The 22,787-nt window shown below is 42.7% G+C and overlaps 1 protein-coding gene across 14 annotated transcripts in view; it reads right to left on the bottom strand.

Annotated features, from left to right (window-relative positions):
- The window catches only part of BIN1 (bridging integrator 1), a 161,750-nt gene that overhangs the window by 33,886 nt on the left and 105,077 nt on the right, over nt 1-22,787 (bottom strand). For 11 of the 14 annotated variants that reach the window (XM_073634417.1, XM_073634422.1, XM_073634419.1 and 8 more), the window contains exons 7-11: nt 20,406-20,498; nt 14,242-14,327; nt 11,336-11,411; nt 7,021-7,112; nt 3,301-3,345 (exon numbers count right to left, since the gene is read on the bottom strand). In XM_073634417.1, the coding sequence (XP_073490518.1) occupies nt 3,301-3,345; nt 7,021-7,112; nt 11,336-11,411; nt 14,242-14,327; nt 20,406-20,498 (392 nt within the window). The remainder of the gene's footprint in view (nt 1-3,300; nt 3,346-7,020; nt 7,113-11,335; nt 11,412-14,241; nt 14,328-20,405; nt 20,499-22,787) is intronic. The other 3 variants (XM_073634421.1, XM_073634420.1, XM_073634426.1) reach the window with 3 other exon arrangements.

Below are 22,787 nucleotides of genomic sequence, written 5' to 3'. Positions count from 1 at the left end.
TGCAATAAAGGAAAAAGCAGAGGGTGGCAACTAAGTGCAGCATATAGAAGTGAGCATGGCTACATGTTTCAGGCTTGAAGAAAGGAGCAGCTAGCTCTGAAACATGTAGCCACACTCCCCATGTTGAAGCCCTCCTATGGCCATTAATATCGAGTTGCCTCCACTCTTCTGGGAAAGAATTCCAGCAGATTTTGGTGAGTTTCTGTGGCAAAGTGAGCCTCTTCAGCCAAAAGACCCTTTGTGAGGTCAGGTTGGTGAAGTCACGTTGGATGAGAAAACTTAGCTCACAACTGGTGTTCCAATTCCTCCCAAAAGTTAAGGTCAGGGCCCTGTGCAGGCCACTCTAGTTCCTCCATAACAAACTCATCAAACTATATGGAGATGGGCTTTCTACACAGGGGGGGGCACAGTCATGCTGGAACAGAAACGGGCCTTCAAACTTGTTCAAACCGTTGGTCTACAAGTAAATCCGCCTATACCTGTAATCCCACCACTGCGCTCATGGATATATGCACGGACAATCCTACAGCTGCCACTTAAAAAACAAATACTGGTATGTGATCAGAATTCAAACCTCTATCAAAAAATAAAGGATTAAATATTGGCACTAACGTGATACAAATATAATGTATGTGTGAATTGAAAATTTAAAAAACTGATAGTATTGACGATGGTGTCACCCTGTGATGAGTAACAAAATTCAATAAATCATGAATGATGAAAAACAAACTACAACATTAAATACAATGAGTGAGCAATAAATTATCACCCTGTGACAAGTGTCGAAAGTCCAGTTAGTGATAGGATCTTCGGTAAAAATAAGTGATTCTTGTAATCATCCACCACACCTCTGTGCCAGTGATCCACTCCCCTCAAAAAAAAACGCACTCACCAGCTGCTTTAGCCTCACACTCATGTTTGGCCAGAATTGCCTCAACCCACTCAAATAGGGGTTAAAATCAGATCTCCAATATCCAATAGTGTATATTCCAAGCACTCTCCATGAAGTGATTGCTCCACATGAAAAATGAGAAAATGTTTCGACATGTTTCGTCACTAGGATGTAATCATGGGATTATACATGAATCCCAGGATTAAGACCTAGTGACGAAACATGTCGGGGCGTGGCTATGCGGTAATCTAGCACGTGTGCCGTAGGACATTGTGACGAGACACGGTGCATTGGGAAGCAGGGGATCGGGTCGAGGAGCGGGTGAGAGCATTACCTGCATCCCCACACCCTGGGTCTGCCGTGACCGTAGTATAACGTTTAAACCACTGCATGGATTGCCTTGATGTGATTGCTTTTTTGCCTACTGTGAAATGTTTTTATGCGAGTACTTTATGCGAGTACAATGGTGATGGATTACTGATATTTTAATAATTTTTTTTGTACGGTATCACACTATTGGAGCGCTTTTTCTCATTTTTCATGTGGAGCAATCACTTCATGGAGAGTGCTTGGTATATACACTATTGGAGATCTGATTTTAACCCCTATTTGAGTGGGTTGAGGCGAATTCTGGCCAAACACGAGAGTGTGAGAGGCTAAAGCAGCTGGTGAGTGCATTTTTTTGAGGGGAGTGGATCATTACAAAAAACACTTATTTTTACCGGAGATCTTATCACTAACTGGACTTCCGTTTATGGACTAACTATATATATATATATATATATATATATATATATATATATATATATATATATATTAGTGTGAACTGAATATATCACTCCTGGAATATATCACTCCTGGAAGAAAAAAAAAAAAATATAATAACAATAATTATAATATATATATATATATATATATATATATATATATATATATATATATATATATATATATATATATATATATATATAAAATAATAATAATAATAATTATACATAAAATATTTTATTTTTTTTTCCCAGGAGTGATATATTCAGTTCACACTTGTCACAGGGTGATCATTTATTGCTCACTGGTTGTATTTAATTTTGTAGTTTGTTTTTCATCATTCATGATTTATTGATTTTTTTTTTTAATTTTTAGTTCACACATACATTATATTTGTATCACGTTCAGGCCTTCAAACTTACCAAAAGGCTTGGGAGTGCACAATGTACAAGCCTAAAAAGGGGTAGATGAAAAGAGGGATGGAGGAGCTGGGCCAGCACAAAGTAAATTAGACACACCCAGAAGACAAGAGGGCTATGATGTGCAAGAACGAAGGGAGCTGAGCTAGGATATTTGGCCGAAGTCGTCAAATTTGTTACCAAGTTCAAAAACCCTTGGCAAGTGAATAAAAAAATAATTTAGATGAAAAAAAACATCATAAACTAATTTCAAATGCTTGATCTTTCTGATTTAATTCACCTGCAATTATTAAGTGCCTTAAAAAAAAGGCGTTAAAGGGACTCTAGGATAGGCATAGGGCAGTCAACATTCAAATATCCACCGACTCTGAATATATCTTACCGAAATATTTTTCATGGAGTGGAGGAACGGTTAGGCTGAGTTTACCGGTATGGGAATGCACAGGCGTTCCGTACATCTCTGCGCAGGCTCTTGTTCATTGGTACTGCAGCCGCTACTCTCATTTTGACACCCGCGTGGGGGTGCACACTCCCCACACGTTTCACACTGATGCGATGCAGGGAAATGTAGCGTATCCTGTGCCTTTTCTGCACCGCACTGAAAAATCGCACGGCGTTAATGCAATCTGCTGCGGGTGTCAATGTCAAATTAACACCCCGAAGCAGCTCGCAGAACGCAGTGCGATTACCAGAATTAGATGGCATGGGTGTGTGAACACCCATGCGATCCGTTTCAGGTGCGACAAAAAAAAAAAAAAAAGGATCCTGCATCATTTTGGTGTGGACACGGTGCGATCTGAGCCATGCAAAATAAATGGCTCAAATCGCACTGCACAGACATCGCAGGTGATTTGCACAGGAATGCGGTGCGATTCCTGTGCAAATCGAATGCGGTGCGATTCCCTTTGCAAATCACATGCGGTTATCCCACGCCGCACAAGTGTGATCCCAGGATGAAGGGAAGGTCAGATTTTATATGGACCTCTCAGGCAGCAACATGTTCAATCTCACGCCAACACATGCTAAGTAAATGAAGGGTTAATTCCACACATTCCACATCCAGAACACAGAATGGAGGAAAACACGATTAGAAGGTATTAATAATCCCATTCGCACAGAGAGGTCAGACATCCAAAAACGAGAACATGCGTGGTCACATGATCATTAAATGGCACACTCTGAGCACCCCTGGTTAGCGCATGATGCGGCCTCCACCACTACCTGCTCCTCTTTGACCTCAGCCGGGAGAATAGGTTGGCTTTCTTTCTGTGGGAGTGTCGGGGGGAACAATGGCGGTCAATACAAAGAAGTTATCAAAATGCAAAAAAATAAAATAAACCACACTGCTAGAGAAGTAGAAACTCTGAAATAATAATCAGTCCTTAAGGAATAGAATACGAGTACCAACACTGCTATTGAGACACGTCATCAACGCAAACCTAACATCAGATCTATAATACCGATCATGGAGATCACAGTACTACCCTGACAATGCCTTCATCTGCTTTTCCCTGCAGAAAACAGCACCATCTTTGTTCAGGCATCACCCAGGACCACCATTTCCTTTCTGGACTGAGATGCCGGCTCACAGATGACACAATCCTATAAATCCTGGTGCCGGTGCTAGTTTTTGGCTGTGTTTACAAATGTCTGACACAGATCAGCCCCCTGCTGCAGCCTTTCACCTTGCCTCCTGCCTGCAGCAAACTGATGACATCTCACATCTCAGCCTGGGCAAAGTCACTGGCTGAAGTTTAAGAAAGGATTTTTACCCATAAAAAGGTTCTGAAAAATTATTCAGTTGTATTTAGTACCACACCTCATCTAAAAAAAAAAAAAAAAAAATTATATATATATATATATATATATATATTTAATATTATATATATATATATATATATATATATTTAATATTATATATATATATATATATATATATATATATATATATATATATATATATATATATATATATATATATATATATATATATATATATATATATATATATAATATTATATATATATATATATTTAATATTATATATATATATATATTTAATATTATATATATATATATATATATATATATATATATATATATATATATATATATATATATATATATATATATATATATATATTAAAAAAATATATATATATATATATATAAATTAAAAAAAAATATATATATATATATATATATATATATATATAAATTAAAAAAAAATATATATAATATTAAATATATATATACACAATTTTTTTTATTTTTTTTTACACACACATTATATTCTATATATTTTATTAATTTAAATTTTATTAATTTATATTATATTTTACTTTATACTATATTATTTTTAATTTTTTCTTGGATCCTGTGATCTTTTGTACTAGGTCTATGTACTTGTCAAAGCAAGAAGAAACCCATTTAAGAATAAAAAGGTAAGGGGCGTGGAAATGTATTTCTAAAGTGAACCCCTGATGTATGGAGATCGCCCCTTACAGAAGTGTTAATCCTTGGACTTAGATTTCTCCAGCCAGCTTCTCTCCGTGGCGCAGTGGGGGATTCTAGAAGTGGATGAAGTCTCTCTGCAGCCGGTGACATTGGCCGAGGAGAGATGTAATATAACCCGCAGAGGAATTAGCATGAACGGTATGATTCATGGAGTCTGTCCGTTCGTCAGCCCACGCCTGACCTGAGGGAATTCGGCAGCTGGAGATTGGCACGGTCGCCCCGGCTTGCTGACTACAACCATCACCTCCCTCATCACTTCAGAGTCTGCAGAAACCATGGTGCCAGCACAATATGATAGCAGGACATAGATTAAATATCTATACAGTTCATATATACACAAGTAGGGGATGGTCATAATCCATAAGCCGAATGAAAAGTAGAGATGAACTTACAGAAGAAAAAATGGATTATGGAATTTCTTTCAGAGAACGTGTAGTTAACATTGGAATCCTTCACAGGTGGACAGTATGCTCACCACTGTACACTGTGCTGCTGAAGAACTGGAAATGGGAGGACTCTGCTCCTACTACTCCTCCTAAAATTCTCTGCTCTGCTGGAGGACTCTGCTCTTTCCTCTAACTCTCCTCTACTGAAATGCTCTGCTCTGCTGGAGGATTCTGCTTCTTCCTCTACCCAACTCTCCTCTCCTGAAATACTCTGTACTGCTGGAGGACTCTGCTCCTTCCCCTATCTAACCCTCCTACCCTGAACTACTCAGTTCATGGAGCAGAGTCCTCCAACAGAGCAATCTATTGCTACTCTCCTGAGGTCCTCTGTCTTGCTGGAGGACTCTGCTCCATGAATCATCCATTTCCCCATCACCTGAAGTCCTCTGTCTTGCTGGAGGGCTCTGCTCCATTAACTATCTATTGCTCCTCTCCTGAAGTCCTCTGTGCTGCTGGAGGACTGTAAAGAAACTGGATGGACTCTGGAACATTGGACAACACCCCATGTCTGGACACTGTAGACAATGGATACAAAGGTCTCTTTGGGAGTGGACAATTTAAAAACACTAACAGAAGTCCGGACACTGGCACACAGCTAGGAAAAAAAAAAAATGCTGGTTTAACTTCCTAGTGAATTGTCCAAGCTCTTTTGGAGACCAAACTCCTTTTAAACATAAAAATAATCTACCATTTAATACTGTTCCTTTGGATGTACAATAAGTAAATAGTGATCCTTATGGTTAGTGCGCTAGTAGTAGTTGGTCACATTTAACTAGACTTGAGGTGTATAATGTTGAAGACAGTTGGTAGCTTACCCAAGCCATTTCTTCAGTCTTAATGCGTGTCAGGAAAATACCCCAGCAATTATATCCACACAGGTAGCACCAATCCAATCACCATGGAATGTGTCAAGGCAGATGTTGATTGTCAAACCGGATGGGAGGCATAAAAGTTGTGGAAGCCCCCTGACCCCTACGACCAACCTTTAGGGGAGCTGGAAAAGCGCCTGGGAGGAGCTGAGGCTTCGGCCGCTTCTTTAACTCTATCACATATTGGGCTGTTGGGAGTGTGGCGTCTCTATACTGCATAGATAACCCCCGTTCTAGTTGGTGTCTGTATGTCTGCATAGGTAATAATCCTTCTATTCATACGACTGAAGACGTGAATTATTGTCAAATTGCTGGGGTAGAGATGTTAAAACAGCATTACATGTGGAAGCAAGATGGTTTCATAGGCTCCCCACCCTTGTTCATGGATGGCTATTCCCGTTTGGCTTTTTTCTGGAGACGGCCTCTTTCACGCTTCATGCAAACCAGTTGTCCTCTGTCCAAAATAAGCATCTTCAAAAGAAAGTCCTTTTTCCTTTTTCCTTAAGGTGTAGGAAAACTGCTGAGTCTTGACCTGTAGACGTGGCCTTCCTATGTTTGACAACATGCAAGCATTAAGCCATGTAAATTGTAGTATTCATATCTACGCAAACTCCCTGGCACCAAGAATGGAATTGTAGAACTAGAACAGGGGGATGCCACAACTGTCACACCTCTCGTCCTATTCTTGGACAATCAATATTTGCGTTGACACATTTCACGGTGATTGGATCAAGGGTTCTGGGCTACCCCTGTGGATACAAATGCTGTGGTATCTTCCTGAGACTCACTGAAACTGAAGACATGGCTTGGATAAGTTACAAAACATCTATAACATTACGGAACAAGTCCATTTGAATATTATCAGACTTGCTGGAAATTAATAAGTGGTTTGGATAAGTTTCGAAACATCTTCAGTATTATGGAACAAGTCCAGTAGAATGTGACCAGACTCACTGGAACTGAAGAAGTGGCTTGGATAAGTTTCAAAACATCATCACAGAACAAAGTCCTGTTGAATGTGACCAACTACTACTAGATACGTCATGACCTGGATCAATGACTGAAATGTAGATTACAGGTGGAGTTGTCTTAAAACCCCCCTCACTCACCTCGGCTGGGCTTTCCCAGTGAAGGCGTTGGCTGATGGTTTCTCCTGATGGCTCTCAAGATTCGTCATAACTTCATGGAGGTTTTGATGCAGCTATAATAAAGGTTTGAAGAGGAAAAATCATGAAATACAACAGCCAGTTACATCCATACTGAACATAAAATATGTGATCACCCTTTCTCTAAGGCCATCTATTTGACAAATGAAGAACTCGGCCAAGTTTGCTTGAGCTGCCTTTAAAATGGTCTGCAGAGGCCAAAAAAAGATGATGCAGACAATTAACTGAGCTCTGACATGTTGTGGGGACAAGGGCCTCATCCCACAACCCTTGCCCGGTGGTTGTGGGGGCCTGTGGGCGGGGGGGGGCTTATCGGAAAAAACAAAAAAAAGTGTCAAAATGGTAAAAATTACAGGAGAGTTTGGGACAAGTCCTTTATTAAAAAAAACAGATCATCAGAGAAAAAAAAAAAAAAAAAAAAAAAGGAAAAAACTCCACCTCCATGGGAGGCTCCTGCTGACTGCAGGCTTTTTGCATTGACAGCTGTTATATAGCTGAGGGCGGGGCCACCCAGTGACGTAAACGGTGACCCCACCCCTTCTGACGTCATGTGACATCGCGTAACGTCAGAGGGGGTGGGGTCACCCATTTACATCGCCGGGTGGCCCAGCCCTCAGCTATATAACAGCTGTTAATGCAGAAAGCCTGCAGTCAGCGGGAGGCTCCCATGAAGGCGGAGTTTTTTCCTTGGGTCGTCGGACGCTGTGATCAAAGATGAATGGACATCGCGAGACACTTTTTTTTTTCTTTTAATAGTGTCTTGCGATGTCCATTCATCTTTGATCACAGCGTCCGACGACCCAAGGAAAAAACTCCACCTTCATGGGAGCCTCCTGCTGACTGCAGGCTTTCTGCATTGTCAGCTGTTATATAGCTGAGGGCGGGGCCACCCAGTGATGTAAATGGGTGACCCTGCCCCCTCTGACGTTACGTGATGTCACATGACATCAGAAGGGGGCGTGGTCACCCGTTTACGTCACTGGGTGGCCCCGCCCTCAGCTATATAAAACAGCTGTCAATGCAAGAAGCCTGCAGTCAGCGGGAGCCTCCCATGGAGGCAGATTTTTTTCCGTTTTTTTTTTCTCTCTCGGTCCGCCAGACACTGTGATCGAAGATGAATGGACATCGCGGGACACTTTTTTTTTTTTTTTTTAAGGACCTGTCCTAAAATGTTTCTGGTCATTTTTACCATTTTGACATTTTTTGGTGAATGTGTAGGGGTACAATGTACCCAATAGCCATTCACATAGGGGGAGCCGGGATCTGCAGGTCCCCTTGTTAAAGGGGGCTTCCAGATTCCGATAAGCCCCCCGCAGACCCCCACAACCACTGGGCAAGGGTTGTGGGGATGAGGCCCTTGTCCCCATCAACATGGGGACAAGATGCTTTGGGGGGGGACCCCAAAGCACCCTCCCCATGTTTAGGGCATGTGGCCTGGTACAGTTCAGGAGGGGGGGCACTCTCTCATTCCCCCCCCCTTTTCCTGCGGCCTGCCAGGTTGCTTGCTTAGATAAGGGTCTGGTATGGATTTTGGGGGGACCCCTTACGCAATTTTTTTTTTTTTGGCTTGGAGTTCCCCTTCAAATCCATACCACACCTGAAGGGTCTGGTAATGGACTTGGGGGGGGGGGGGGTGGGTGTGGGGGGTGACCCATGCTGTTTTTTTTTTTCTTTTATATCTATATTGCCAGGATCCAACAATTCATTACAGCTGCAAGCAGTTTTAAATAAAATTCTTTCCTTTAGAAATGTAATTTTGATGCGGTATTGTTCTAAACACGGAAAGATGCCCTACTTTACAGGCATACCAAGGACACCCCCCAGGCACGATATTTAAAGGAATATTTTTCATTTTTATTGTTTCACTTTAAGCATTATTAAAATCACTGCTCCCGAAAAAAACTGCAGTTTTTTAAAAAAAATTTGCATTGATACATATCCCCTGGAGCAGGACCCAGGTCCCTAAACACTTTATATGACAATAACTTGCATAAAAGCCTTTAAAATGAGCACTTTTGATTTTTCATGATGTGATAGAAGTGCTTAATCATTACAAAATCATTACAAGTGTGAAATGTGTCTACCGGGCACTCTGCTCTTGTGGCGTCACTCTGGGATGTTCCAATAAAGGAATTTGGATCACAATCGTGGTATGCAGCCCATTCTTTTTGCCCCCAAAAGCAAGTTGCTTGCTTTGGGGGGCACTGGTACGTGCTTGCTCCCAAGTTCCTGCTCTATGTGTCCATAAGAAAGAGTCACGGGTCTGCCCCGTTCTCTCATTGGCTCACTGTTGGTGATTGACAGTAACGAGAGCCAATGGCTCCTGCTGCTGTGTCTCAGCCAATGAGGAGAGAGGAAAAGAGACAGCCGTGGCTCCTGTGCACATCGCTGGATCAAGAGGGGGCTCAGGTGAGTATTAGGGGGTCAGCACACAAGGTTTTTTGGTTTTTTTTTACCTTCCTGCATAGAATGCAACCTTCAGCCTTTATAACCACTTGAACAATTAATGGCACTTCTGTGTGTCTGACAAGGCTCGATTCACACATGTGCGATGTGGGAACCCTGCGAATCCACTGCGGGTTCCCGCATTGCACGGCAGTTCACACTGCCATATGCGGGGAGTGTCAATGCGTTGTTAATGACGCCCCCATTTCAGCTCGCATATTACACTGCAAACTGACAGTTCGGCCATGAATAGGATTGCATGGGTGTGAACACCCATGCAATCTGATTGTCAGAGCTGGGCTCAGCCCTTCCTTCTCTGAGCTGGTCGCACAGCTGTCGGCTAATTGCCAGCTCCCATCTCTCTCCACAGTTACTCAGCTGTTGATGATATCCTGCTCGTCAGTCCTGCCTACTTAAGCCATCCAGTCCAGAAGATCTCTGCCTTCGCCTTGGTCAACATCACAGAGACTATCTCCTGCGATCCTGTTCAGGATTTGCTTTGCCGACATCCCTTCTGGCTCCAGATCCTGCTTGCTGTTCCACTACATTGATCCCTGACTTCTGGCTTGGCTAACTATCGTTCCGGCTACTGAAATTTGGCTATGTTTTGAATACGTTTGTTTTTTTACTTTTATTATTAAACAAGTGTGATTTAACAGTACTTCTGTCTCGGCCTGATTTCATGGTTTCTGACACCGATTCTACTGCAGACCAAAAAAAAAAAAAAAAGGGTCCTGTGAGAGTTTGGTCCGAATGCAATGCAATTTCAGCCATACCATCTGTATCGCTGAAATTGCATCCCACGGACACTGCATGCGATTTGCAGTGCGGTGCGAATCACACGCAATCTCGCAGCACGCAGCAGTGTGAACCGGCCCTTAAGGGCAACACATTTCAGCGTGGGTCTGGAAAAGCATGCGCTCCCGACCTGAAAAAAGGTGTGAACCTCGCCTGACAATACGGCTACACGCTACAAAATCTGATTGTACAATCTTTTTAAGGCTTTCCAAAACAAATGCAATACAAGGATGAACCTAAAACGATCCATGTGCTTGGTTTCAAATCAAGCAGGTCCTTGCACTACATAGTTGTTGGGTGATCTATAGGAGAGATTGTACAACAGTGGCATCGCTATGGGGGTGCCACCCGCTAGAGGGGGGTGACACTATCAAGTAGGAGGTGATATCTGACCGCGATGGTGTCAACCCCCCCCCCCCCTTCATCTGTGACAGCGCACGGATCGGCGCACTAGCAGTGACGGCATCATTTAAAGAGGGCCGGTTTGGGGTGCGCACTGTTACCGTGCACTGCCAGTTTGAAACTAGCCTGCCCAGCACCCAGGGCACTGTGGTAGGCTAGACAGGGAGAGCTTGATAAACTAGCCTACTGCTCTGTCCTGGTCCTGCTGTCACTTTGCAGGAGCAGGACAGAGCACTGTGGCAGGCTAAGGAGGGGGTGGGGGGGTGACACAACTGTTGTACAGATTGCATAATGTATGGTCAGCCCTCTTAGCCCCACACCTTATACCAGGGATATGCAATTAGCGGACCTCCAGCTGTTGCAGAACTACAAGTCCCATGAGGCATAGCAAGACTCTGAAAGGCACAAGCATGACACCCAGAGGCAAAAGCATGATGGGACTTGTAGTTGTAGCTGGAGGTCCGCTAATTGCAAATCTCTGCCTTACACCGTTATCTGATATTTCTTTTTACAATCCATCATCTCCGCACAATATACTCATCCCCCCCCCCCCCCCAAATCCGGCTACATAGAACATGCACAATTTCCTGGCATGCGCCCCCCCCCCCCTCACCTTGCTCATCTCTTTGTGGAAATTTTCCTCCAGGCCCGCGATACTCTGGAATGTGTTGACATAGAAACCAACACGGCTGCCAAATAAACATAAAACACAATCTGTTATTTTTTTTTCCCCCCCAAACGGCCCAACTTCAACTGTTACAGCTGTTTAGGATCACAATGTTAGGACTGTCGTCATCCGTCCGTCACCTGTTATCGCTTTTCCACCGTCGTTAATGTGATGACCCATTAATATGCAAGTAGACCCAAACCATGAACTTCTTGTATTCGCTTTTTTTTTGGCTTGTTAAAAGCGGAATCCCCGGGCACAAAAAAAAAAAAAAAAAAACTTGCATTCAGATACACTAGATTGTCAAAAGTATTGGGACGCCTGCCTTTACACACACATAAACTTTAATGGCATCCCAGTCTTAGTCCGTAGGGTTCAATATTGAGTTGGCCCACCCTTTGCAGCTATAACAGCTTCAACTCAACTGGGAAGGCTGTCCACGGGAACGTTTGACCACTCTTCCAGGAGTGCATTTGTGAGGTCAGGCACTGATGTTGGGCGAGAAGTCCTAGCTCGCAGTCTCCACTCTAATGCATCCCAAAAGGTGTTCTACCGGGTTGAGGTCAGGACTCTGTGCAGGCCAGCCAAATTCCTCCACCCCAAATTCGCTCATCCATGTCTTTATGGACCTTGCTTTGTGCACTGGTCCAAATCATTTGGTGGAGGGGGATTATAGTGTGGGGTTGTTTTTCAGGGGTTGGGCTTGGCCCCTTAGTTCCAGTGAAGGGAACTCTTAAGGCGTCAGCATACCAACACATTTTGGAGAATTTCATGCTCCCAACTTTGTGGGAACAGTTTGGGGACGGCCCCTTCCTGTTCCAACACGACTGCGCACCAGTGTACAAAGTACCTCGGCTATGGAACGCTCTTCTGACTCACATCCGCATGGAAGAAAACCATCTGACCTTCAGGAAAAAACTCAAGACCTTCCTCTAAGAAGCTGACGCATTCAGCGCCTTGAGGCGATTCAGTTCGCATTTGCAGCGCTTTACAAATTATTCATTTATTCACAAAGCAAGGTCCATAAAGACATGGATGAGTGAGTTTGGGGTGGAGGAACTTCACTGGCCTGCACAGAGTCCTGACCTCAACCTGATAGTCCCCACCTGACCTCCCCACCTTTGGATGAATTAGAGCGGAGACTGCAAACGAGGCCTTCTCATCCAACATCAGTGCCTGACCACACAAATGTGCTTCTGGAAGAATGGTCAAACATTCCCATAGACACACTCCTAAACCTTGTGGACGGCCTTCCCAGAAGAGGTGAAGCTGTTATAGCTGCAAAGGGCGGAGCCAACTCAATATTGAACCCTACGGACTAAGACTGGGATGTCATTAAAGTTCATGTGTGTGTAAAGGCAGGCGTCCCAATACTTTTGGTAATATAGTGTATATTCCTCAAGAGCCTCACAAAGGCGATAAATTAATTTTGTGTGCACCAAAATGCCAATGCAAGGTAGCAGTGACATCACTGTGGTGTACATAGCCTGTGCAAAGAGCAGAGCTGTGGGAGTGAACTAGCAGGCCCCACCCACTACAGGTCACCTGCAGAAAAATAGAAGAGTGGGGGCGGAGACAAGACCAGTCATCCTGCACAAGGAGAGATAGCAGCAGTGATCGGTCTTTATTACAGGAAGTCTCACACTGGATTACTGCACAGATCTGGAAGAAATCCACAAAAAGCACACCGAGATTCAAGAAGAATACACACGATGAATGGGTTTGGATAATATTTACTTATCCGGGGGTTCAACTTTAGATAGACCATTGAAAGCATTTTTTGTTAGATAAATGGGAAAGCATTCCTGCTGACCCTGACAACTTCATGCACTCTCTGCTCCTTGCTGCACTGCTATCAGTTACATTTATCCAAGCTATCTTTGAACTACAGAGCCCACCCCTTCTATTTTATTGAAAAGAGGTGGTGTTTTGTAGTCCTGTCCTAGAGTGACAACTCTGTTCCTTCAGATATACAGAATGGTTAGAGACCCACCCTAGAACCGGGAGGGTGATACTGGCAGGATCACCGGGTGAAAAGACCCAAAATAAAATTTAAAAAAATAAAGAGAAAACGCATTCAGTCACCACAAGTTTTTTACCCGATTAATGGGAACACTCTATAGCAGCCATTCTCAACCTGGGTTCAGCGGAACACTAGGGTTCCTCAAGAGGTTGCTAGGGGTTTCTTGAGTTGTGGCTTGTGGACCTTCCAATTGATGGTGCCCGTATAGTTCCAGGACTAACACTTGGCAAAGCCAGCAACATGACCATTATCTTTTAAAGCTTTCTGTAACGGTTGCATTATTACTACCAATCGCCAATGTAAGGGGCCATCGACTACTGATTAATGGGAATACTCTATAGCAGCCATGCTCAACCAGGGTTCAGTGGAACACTAGGTTTCCTCAAGAGGTTGCTAGGGGTTTCTTGAGCTGTTGCTTGTTGACCTTCCATATGATGGTGTCTGCATAGATCTAGGACTATCCATACTTAGCAAAGCTTCTTTCAAGACTCGAACATTAGAGGGATCCTCTGGGCTACAAAAAAATGGGAAAGGCTGGTCCAAGCTTTTACCAAGACCAGTTGATCAGGAGTCAATGGTCCCTTACATTGGTGATCAGAGGAAATAATAGATGTCTAAAAAAGATAAACCCCTAGCAACCTCTTGAGGAACCCTAGTGTTCCACTGAACCCTGGTTGAGAATGGCTGCTACAGCAAAGGGGGCATCTTGGAGCATCATATTCTCCAGGAAGTTAGATGCAAGATTACATTTTTGTTCTTGGGTATAGATACGCTTTAAAAGAACTCTTAGAGCTACATCATCAGTGTTTCACAAACCCCCCTCACGTACCTATTCCATAATGAAGGAAGCTCCTCCTGCAGGTCAGCATTCATCTCTTCAAAGACCTTCTGAGATTTTAGCAGCTCTTCTTCAGCCTAGACAGAATAAGATGCAGAGTGTTAGGACACGATGTGGACAATCCCATTACGAGGGTCACTGGGAGGAGAAGAGGGCAACCAGCATCATCACTACAGAGATGGGAAACTTAAAGAGAACCCACAGAGATTGCTCTATTATCCCAAATAAAGCCAAGAAAATAAAGGACCATTTCCTACACTCGCATCGGTTTAGAGTGAATTTCTGTGGCATCTTTAGTGCTAAATCTGCTGCACAGCATTGCATATCTGTCTCCATTGGCTGCCCAGGATTCCAGGTGTAGGGGTTCACAATACACAGAAAATGTATTGAAGAGTCTTTGCTAAACATGAGTGAGTATCTGTGACTTGTCTAATTGCGACACAAATTTTCTTGATAAAATGTCCCCCAATAGATCTTGCAAATACACCATACAAAGCTTTGCTGTACTGTAGAGGAGAGAGAAGAGACAGGAAAAAAGCTGCACTGATAGTACCAGTCACATCTGGCTAAAGCCCATCATGTCTATGTGAATACCCTCGTCTTTGTATCTCAGCAATATTTATATCTTCTATATAGCAGATAGTAGACCTGTATTCCAAAAATAGCGTAACACATTTTATAAGACAAAAAAAAAAAAAAAAAAGCCAATAATTAACCAATCACCGATTCCCTCACAACAGAAAGATTAAATGTGATTGATCACTACTGGTTGGTGCACAAGGCAGTAGGGATATGCATAAGCCAAAATGGATCATTTTATCATAACAGAAATCAAAACTTTAATTCAGGTTGATGGGTATCACACCAAAATGAAGAATCCAACGCCGGCCACACAGTCAGATCTTGTTTTAGATTTTGGTCAACCAGTGGTGAGTTGGCTGGATGACTTGAATGGACCACAAAGCACAGTCCATGGTTTGTGGCAAAGCAGAGCCCAGATGGGCAGACGGCTCCTGACGGCAATGGCCAGGTTGGCACCTCCTTGTTGGTTGTAGTTTGGGACCCATAGTTACATAGTTAGTAAGGTTGAATAAAGACACCAGTCCATCCAGTTCAACCTGAGTGAGTACACCCTCACATCAGTCCCTATCCTCAAGGAGCCCACAATCCAAAGTCCCCAACTCACATTCATATACTAGGGCCAATTTTTGGACAGTAGCCAATTAACCTACCGGCAGGTCTTGCATCTTGAGCAACTTGCCCGAAGGACTGAAGCGGGTACTTACAGTGATCACCCACTTTTCCTCTACCAGAGGGAAGGGTCAGTTGGGTTTCACTGAGATTTACCAATACGCTGGAAAATCTCTGAAAGCCATGAATTCTTCTGGTGGTCCCCGATCATACCCCCCATTCCCCAAGGTAACCCTTAAGGTGAAACAAATTCCGTCAATTTAACAGTTTAAAAAAAACAGTTTGTTAACATTCCCAGGATATGCCAGGAATGTAATTGTCACATTGGCAGTGCTCTCAACCAAACTGTAAAACCATCCAATGGCAGGTAACATAACTGATCATTTGGGAAGCATCATGGCAATTGAAGATCAAACTGGGGATAAAATGGCAGGTTCCTTGGCTGAAAATGATAGGAGGGTTTTCTTCCATTTTAAAGTTGAACTAAACCTTCCTACCCTGTACAGCCAAGGAAGCAGCCATCTTAGCCTTGGTTGGATCTGCAGTTGCCATGGTGCTGCACATGGGATCAGTTATGTCACCATTTAATGGCTTGATAGTTCAGTTGAGAGCACAAGGAACAGTGACAGTTATTAGAGCAGTGGACTTCAAACTGTGGGGGGGCCCAGAAGCCGGCCCTTGGGACACTATACCCTGCACATGACACATCAATGGGACATTATTCCTCCCACTCATACCAATGATGAGACATGGTCTACTCCCACTGACACCAGAACATTTTCTACTCCTACTGGCCCCCCTGAAGCCTGAAGGACAGTAAACTGGCCCTTAGTTTAAAAAGTTTGGAGACCCCTGATTTAAGGTATGCCTTGAATGCAACAGTTTTGGGAGATATTCCCAAAGTCAATGGGTTTTAGCTCCGCTTTGATGGCCCTCATCTTTGTCCTCGTCAAGCATCGTATCTGGCATTGGACAGGAAGAGCCTAAAATTTACAGCCAGCCTTAAATTTTGCAGATCTGGCCATCCAAACCTCTAAACAAAATCTCACCGCGTGTAGCCAACATTAGACAGATTTATGTAGAGTCATGCAACCTAATTAATAGCACTGGATACAATAAACATCAATACTTTCCACCATCACACAAGGCATGCAATCAATTCTACAACACAAGACTAAGGTGTACTACGGCACCTGGGAATGTCACAACTGCATAAAGCTTTCATAAAAGAAAAAAAAAAAAAAAAAAAAAAAAAGGGAGCAGCATTTTATAGTCAAGCTGAAAATTCCAAATTCCCCTTTGGAGCGTCCCATTGGGGAAATTTCCTCTCACTTCCTGTCCCATAGCCAAAACAGAAAGTGGGTGGAAATCCCTCCAAAGTGGCTGACACCAGAACTAGGGGTCCCATTGGAAGATTTCCCCAACTATTCCTATCCTGGAACAACTCAAAATTCTGGATATTTTTTCACTTTTGGGGAGGATGGTCACCAAGACAAAGAGAGGGGGATCTCTAACACAGACGTCAATTAAAACCTTGACATGGGTCCTAATCCCTCTCCACTGTATCCAAAGCTAAAAAATAAAAAAAAAAATAAATAAATAAAAAAAGTTTTGCTTTTAGTTATACTTTAAATTTACATAGTTACATAGTAGGTGGTGTTGAAAAAAGACACAAGTCCATCAGGTCCAACCTATGTGTGTGATTATATGTCAGTATTACATTGTATATCCCTGTATGTTGTGGTCTCTCTGGTGCTTATCTTATCTTAGCTTTTTTGAAACTATCGATGCCCCCCGCAAAGACCACCTCCTGTGGAAGGGAATTCCACATCCTTGCCGCTCTTACAGTAAAGAACCCTCTACGTAGTTTAAGGTTAAACCTCTTTTCTTCTAATTTTAATGAGTGGCCACGAGTCTTGTTAAACTCCCTTCTGCAAAAAAGTTTTATCCCTATTGTGGGGTCACCAGTACAGTATTTATAAATTGAAATCATATCTCCTCTCAAGTGTCTCTTCTCCAGAGAGAATAAGTTCAGTGCTCACAACCTTTCCTCATAACTAATATCCTCCAGACCCTTTATTAGCTTTGTTGCCCTTCTTTGTACTCGCTCCATTTCCAGTACATCCTTCCTGAGGACTGGTGCCCAGAACTGGACAGCATACTCCAGGTGCGGCCGGACCAGAGTCTTGTAGAGTGGGAGAATTCTTGTTTTATCTCTGGAATTAACCCCCTTTTTTAATGCATGCTTTTTAATGTTAAACTCCGTATAGATATAAAAATAGAATATCATGCACTTATAGGTTCAATTAACAAAAAACGTTAACCAAAATTTATCTTTAGATGTAAGAAGAATACCGGAATCTGTCTGATATCGCCCTTCTGTAATGCTCTGTACAGGAGTAGTCTAGCGGTTGTGGAACTATATTTCCCAGAATGGCCTTATGCTGCACAGTCCAGTTTACCCCACTCTGTTCTAGAATTAAATATATACTCTGCAAAAGTAAAATTAACAGACAAGTTTAATCAACCTAAAATTGGATGAAACCTGTGGATCAGGACCCCAAATGAGATCATTCTTAGGGGGTCACCAGACTGTCAAAAGTGACATGTAGTCGATGAAAACAAACTATTTGGGGGTGTATTTCAAAGAAGCCTCAAACTGCCACTGACCCGCAACAACAAAGGTCTATTCTAATTTATACCCACAAGGTAAAGCTCAACGTTGTGAGAAAATCAGGATTGTAGATTATCTGCAAATGGTGGTGTGAGTTCTTAAAAACAAAAAACTGGATGTATTTATAAAGAATTTGCAGAGCCATTTGTCCTGCGAAACATTCGTTATGTGAGAATTGGGGCAAAAATCAAATGTTGCTGGGCTATTTTCTCTCCAGGTTGGATATTATTTAATAATAAATAATAGAGTGGATTAAGAAAATGCTGCATTATGGACACTAGAGGGAGCTGTTGCTCATACTTATTGATTAGGATAGTCAGCTCCATCTAGTGGCCATCATGCAGTATCTTCCCAAACCACTCTTTTATTGAATAACAAAACAAACAAAAAAAAAACTCAACTTGTAGAGGAAATAGCATGAAAAGGTTTGATTTGTCCTCTTCACACAGAACACATGTATCAGTGGTTTCTCTGGATGAATAGCTCTGATTTTTTTTTTTTTTTTTTTAATGAATAAATACACCCCTAAGTCTAAATACCTATAGCAACCATGATTCACCCTTGCAGCTAAACTTCGATCAATGTTATAAATCTAGACAGTCCATGCTCAAAATACCCAAATATCTGTTGCCTAAATTCTGACATCGAATTTTTTTTTTTTTTTTAATGTGACTTTTTAGCTGCTAGGTGATTTGTGAAAAAAAGCAAACAAAAAAAAACAAAAAAAAAACAAAGTGACATTCCCAAGAAAACCACAGCATGCATCCTACAACACAGCTGTGCTCGGTCTGCAACTTGACGTATGTTCTTTAATACATCAGTTTTTTGTTTTTACTTTCCAGTGCTACAGTTTAACAGATCTTGATTAGGTGGTTAGATGCATTTTGTAAAAAAAAAAATAATAATAATAATAATAATAATAATAATAATAATAATAATAATAATAATAATAAAATAAAATCAAAGCAATCATTGCACATCATGACACTTTATTTTTATTTATTTTTTTTTTTTTTTACAAAATTGTCATGTAGTGCAATGATTGATATGATTTTATTTAGTTTTTTTTTTTTCTTTTTACAAAAAAAGTGTCATGTAGTGCAATGATTGATATGATTAAAAAATAAATAAAAATAAAATCATATCAATCATTGCACTACATGACACTTTTGTAAAAAATAAAAAATAAAAATAAGTGTCATGTAGAGCAATGATTGATGTGATTTTATTTATTTATTTTTTTCTTTTAATTAGCCAACATGTTTCTAGGGGAAAGTCTACCACTTCTTCAGGGCCTCTTCGGTCTTCTATGTACATTTATAAATGGAGGTGACCCTATAAGTTCTGTTTTTAGGGAAGGGATCTGGAGTGAGTTTTTTTAGTGGTGCGATCCAACCCCTTTGGCCACATATATGCGACCTCTCAGCGTTAAAGCCCACCCGCCGAGAGGCCGCATATATGCATGCGGTCGACGGAAAGAGGTCATTATCAATCAGCTGCTGCACTTGCAAGGCTCTAATGAGGAAAATGGCAGGGTCTGCATCCCTTTAGACGTGATTTCCCTTTGGGAGGATCTCAACAAAAATTATATTTTTGTTGCAGGGAATGCCCAAAATCGGTCTTGTATCTTAGTGCAGACTTCTGGGAAAATCAGTGAGCCAATCACACAAGCAGGAAATTATGTTTCGGGGGGGGGGGGTGGGGGGGGGGGCATTCTGTATAGCATCTGTGTACAGAACACCTCCAGATGGCCTTATTGCATTTTACAGAAAATTACAGAGCTGCAGATTGAAAAGGAAATGCAATTTTTAATAACATTCAAATACAATATGACTCGCAATATTCAATATTGCGAGTCATATTGCGGTCAAGCGCTTTCCCAAACTTGTTCATTCCCCGACTTAGTTGGGGTAGGCAGAACGCTTTGGTGGAGGTGGGTCAGCCACACCTCTTGACCTCTGGGGACACGCCTTCTGACCTTTGGAGCAGGTCCCTATTCCAATCCCTGAGTCCTAACCTTGTTCAAGGGAAAACCTTATTCTCCCCCCCCCCCCACTTGCCATTTTTTTTTCCAACACAAACTGAGAGTTACCCCTTAAATTATTTCCAAATTGTTCCCCCAAAGACAATGGATTCTTGTTAGTTTTAAAAAAAATAGAGGAATATATATGAATATATATATATATATATTATTTTTTTTTTGTAACATTGCAGAGACCGAGCACAGCCACGGCACAGATGGACAGCTACTACAAGAACGGGCAGGGTTAGCGCTCGGCCAGGAAGTCACCTGGTTTCGGAGCAGGTTAGTTTGCGCCACCAAATGGGCCTGTATTTTCCCCTGGCACCACTGGGGGGCAGCCTTCTCCAGAAGAGACACCGGCTGCAAGTGTTGTCACCGAGGTGAGCACAAAGAGAAAGAGAGGAGAGAAAGGAGAGAGAGAGGAGAGAGGGGGGGGGGGGGACAGAAAACAGAAGACAGTTTTTTTAATGGTGACAATTACAAGGAAGCAGCAAATCAGCGTTAGGTCATCCTTTGTGGCATGCCAGAAGTGAGACACACAGGACTCCACACAGACGGGACCAGGGCGGCCGAGACACCCCAACAAAACTGCAAAGAGTAACAAGAGCCATTAGTCACACCTGGGGAAATCCGAACCTTCAGGACTCCGGGAACGGAATGTGCAATTATTATTTTTTTATACATTTGCAGAATTAAAAAAAAAAAAAATGCAACATCTTTGCAACATGCATAGAAATATTTCCAAGGTCAAGAATACATGAGAAACAGATTCTGCTTGGGATGGAAGAAAACAAAGCAGCCTCTTCCCACAGAATAAATCACATGTTACATAGAAATGTACAATTCATGTATCAGAATAAAAAATAAATACATTTTAAAAAACACACCACATCTTAGACCAGTGTTTCTCAACATTTTTTTTGTCATGGCACCGTTTAAAAGGAAAATCCTAAGTGACCCCAGTATAATATTGGGTCCTTCCATCACATCAGAAGCCCCCCCCCCCCCCCCTTCAAATCAGAGTCCTCACCCCTGCACCCCCTCAGTACCCCATTTTGCATCAGAGTTCTCGGTCCCTCCCTTACAGAATCCCCATTCCACCTCCCCACCTTAACACCAGAGTCTTCAGTCCCCCCCCCCCCCCACCAGAATCTTCAGTCCCCCTCCATCTTGACACCAGAGTCTTCAGTCCCCCCACCAGAATCCTCAGTCCCCCTTCACCTTGACACCAGAGTCTTCAGTTCACCCCCCCCCCCCAAAAAGAATATTCAGTCTCCCCCCCTCCTCACCAGAATCTTCAGTCCCCCTTCACCTTGACACCTGAGTCTTCAGTTTCTCCCCCCCCCCCCCCCACACCTGAGTCTTCAGTTTCTCTCTCTCCACCCCACCCCCCACCCCCACCTTCAGTCCCTCCCTGTTTGAATATATTTTGTGCAACAACTACATTAGCCAGTAGATGGCAGTGTTTAGACGTTTGTCACTGCATCTATAATCAAATTCAATGTCTTTTCTATATAATAAAGGTTCCAGTTTCCTTTCTGCAGTTAAGCAGCAGAAAAGCCCATGTGGACTGTGCACTGTCTGTTCTGTAGGGCTATATACAGAACTTCTAACACTCCCCATTACATCAGAATCCTCAGCCCAGCCTCAGCCCCCATTATAAAATCGGTCTCTACCCAGCTTCGCACCAGAGTCTTTAGTCCCCCCCCCCTCCCCTTTGACATCAATGTCTTCAAGCACCCCCCAGGAGGCTTCCTTTCACATCAGTCTCCTTAGTCACCCTTACACATCAGAGTTTTCGGTCCCTCCCTTGCATATCTCTGACCACTTTCACTTCATAGCCTTCAATCCCCCCCCCCACCACCACCACTTTACATCAGAGTCCTTAGTACCCCTTCTTCATAAACAGAGTCCTCGGCCCACCACTTTCACATCAGAGTTCTCTGCCGGGCTGTCTGCACCACAAAAACGCACAATGCTGTGCAAAAATATGGAATGCAGTACAGCACCCCTGACAAGCCCAAAAGGCACCCCAGGGTGCCTTAACCCCTGTCTTAAACAATGGTCACAGAAGGTTCTTATATATTAGCATACAAAAAAAAAAAAAATGAAAGTTTCAGCTTTCAAAGTACAAACACGCAGTATCTCACATAAGTGAGTACACCCCTCACATTTTTGTAAATATTAAATGCCATTAATGTCTAAACCGCTGGCAACAAAAGTGAGTACACCCCTAAGTGAAAATGTCCAAAGTGTCAATATTTTGTGTGGCCACCATTATTTTCCAGCACTGCCTTAAGCCTCTTGGGCATGGAGGTCACCAGAGCTTCACAGGTTGTCACTGGAGTCCTCTTCCCCTCCTCCATGACGACATCACAGAGCTGGTGGATGTTAGAGACCTTGCGCTCCTCCACCTTCTGTTTGAGGATGTCCCACAGATGCTCAATAGGGTTTAGGTCTGGAGACATGCTTGGCCAGTACATCACCTTTACCCTCAGCTTCTTTAGCAAGGCAGTGGTCATCTTGGAGGTGTGTTTGGGGTCATTATCATGTTGGAATACTGCTCTGAGGCCCAGTCTCTGAAGGGAGGGGATCATGCTCTGCTTCAGTATGTCACAGTACATGTTGGCATTCATGGTTCCCTCAATG

This window comes from Aquarana catesbeiana, linkage group LG06, assembly GCF_042186555.1.
Source record: "Aquarana catesbeiana isolate 2022-GZ linkage group LG06, ASM4218655v1, whole genome shotgun sequence".
Lineage (NCBI taxonomy): Eukaryota > Metazoa > Chordata > Amphibia > Anura > Ranidae > Aquarana > Aquarana catesbeiana.
This window is presented reverse-complemented; position numbering and strand designations above follow the sequence as displayed.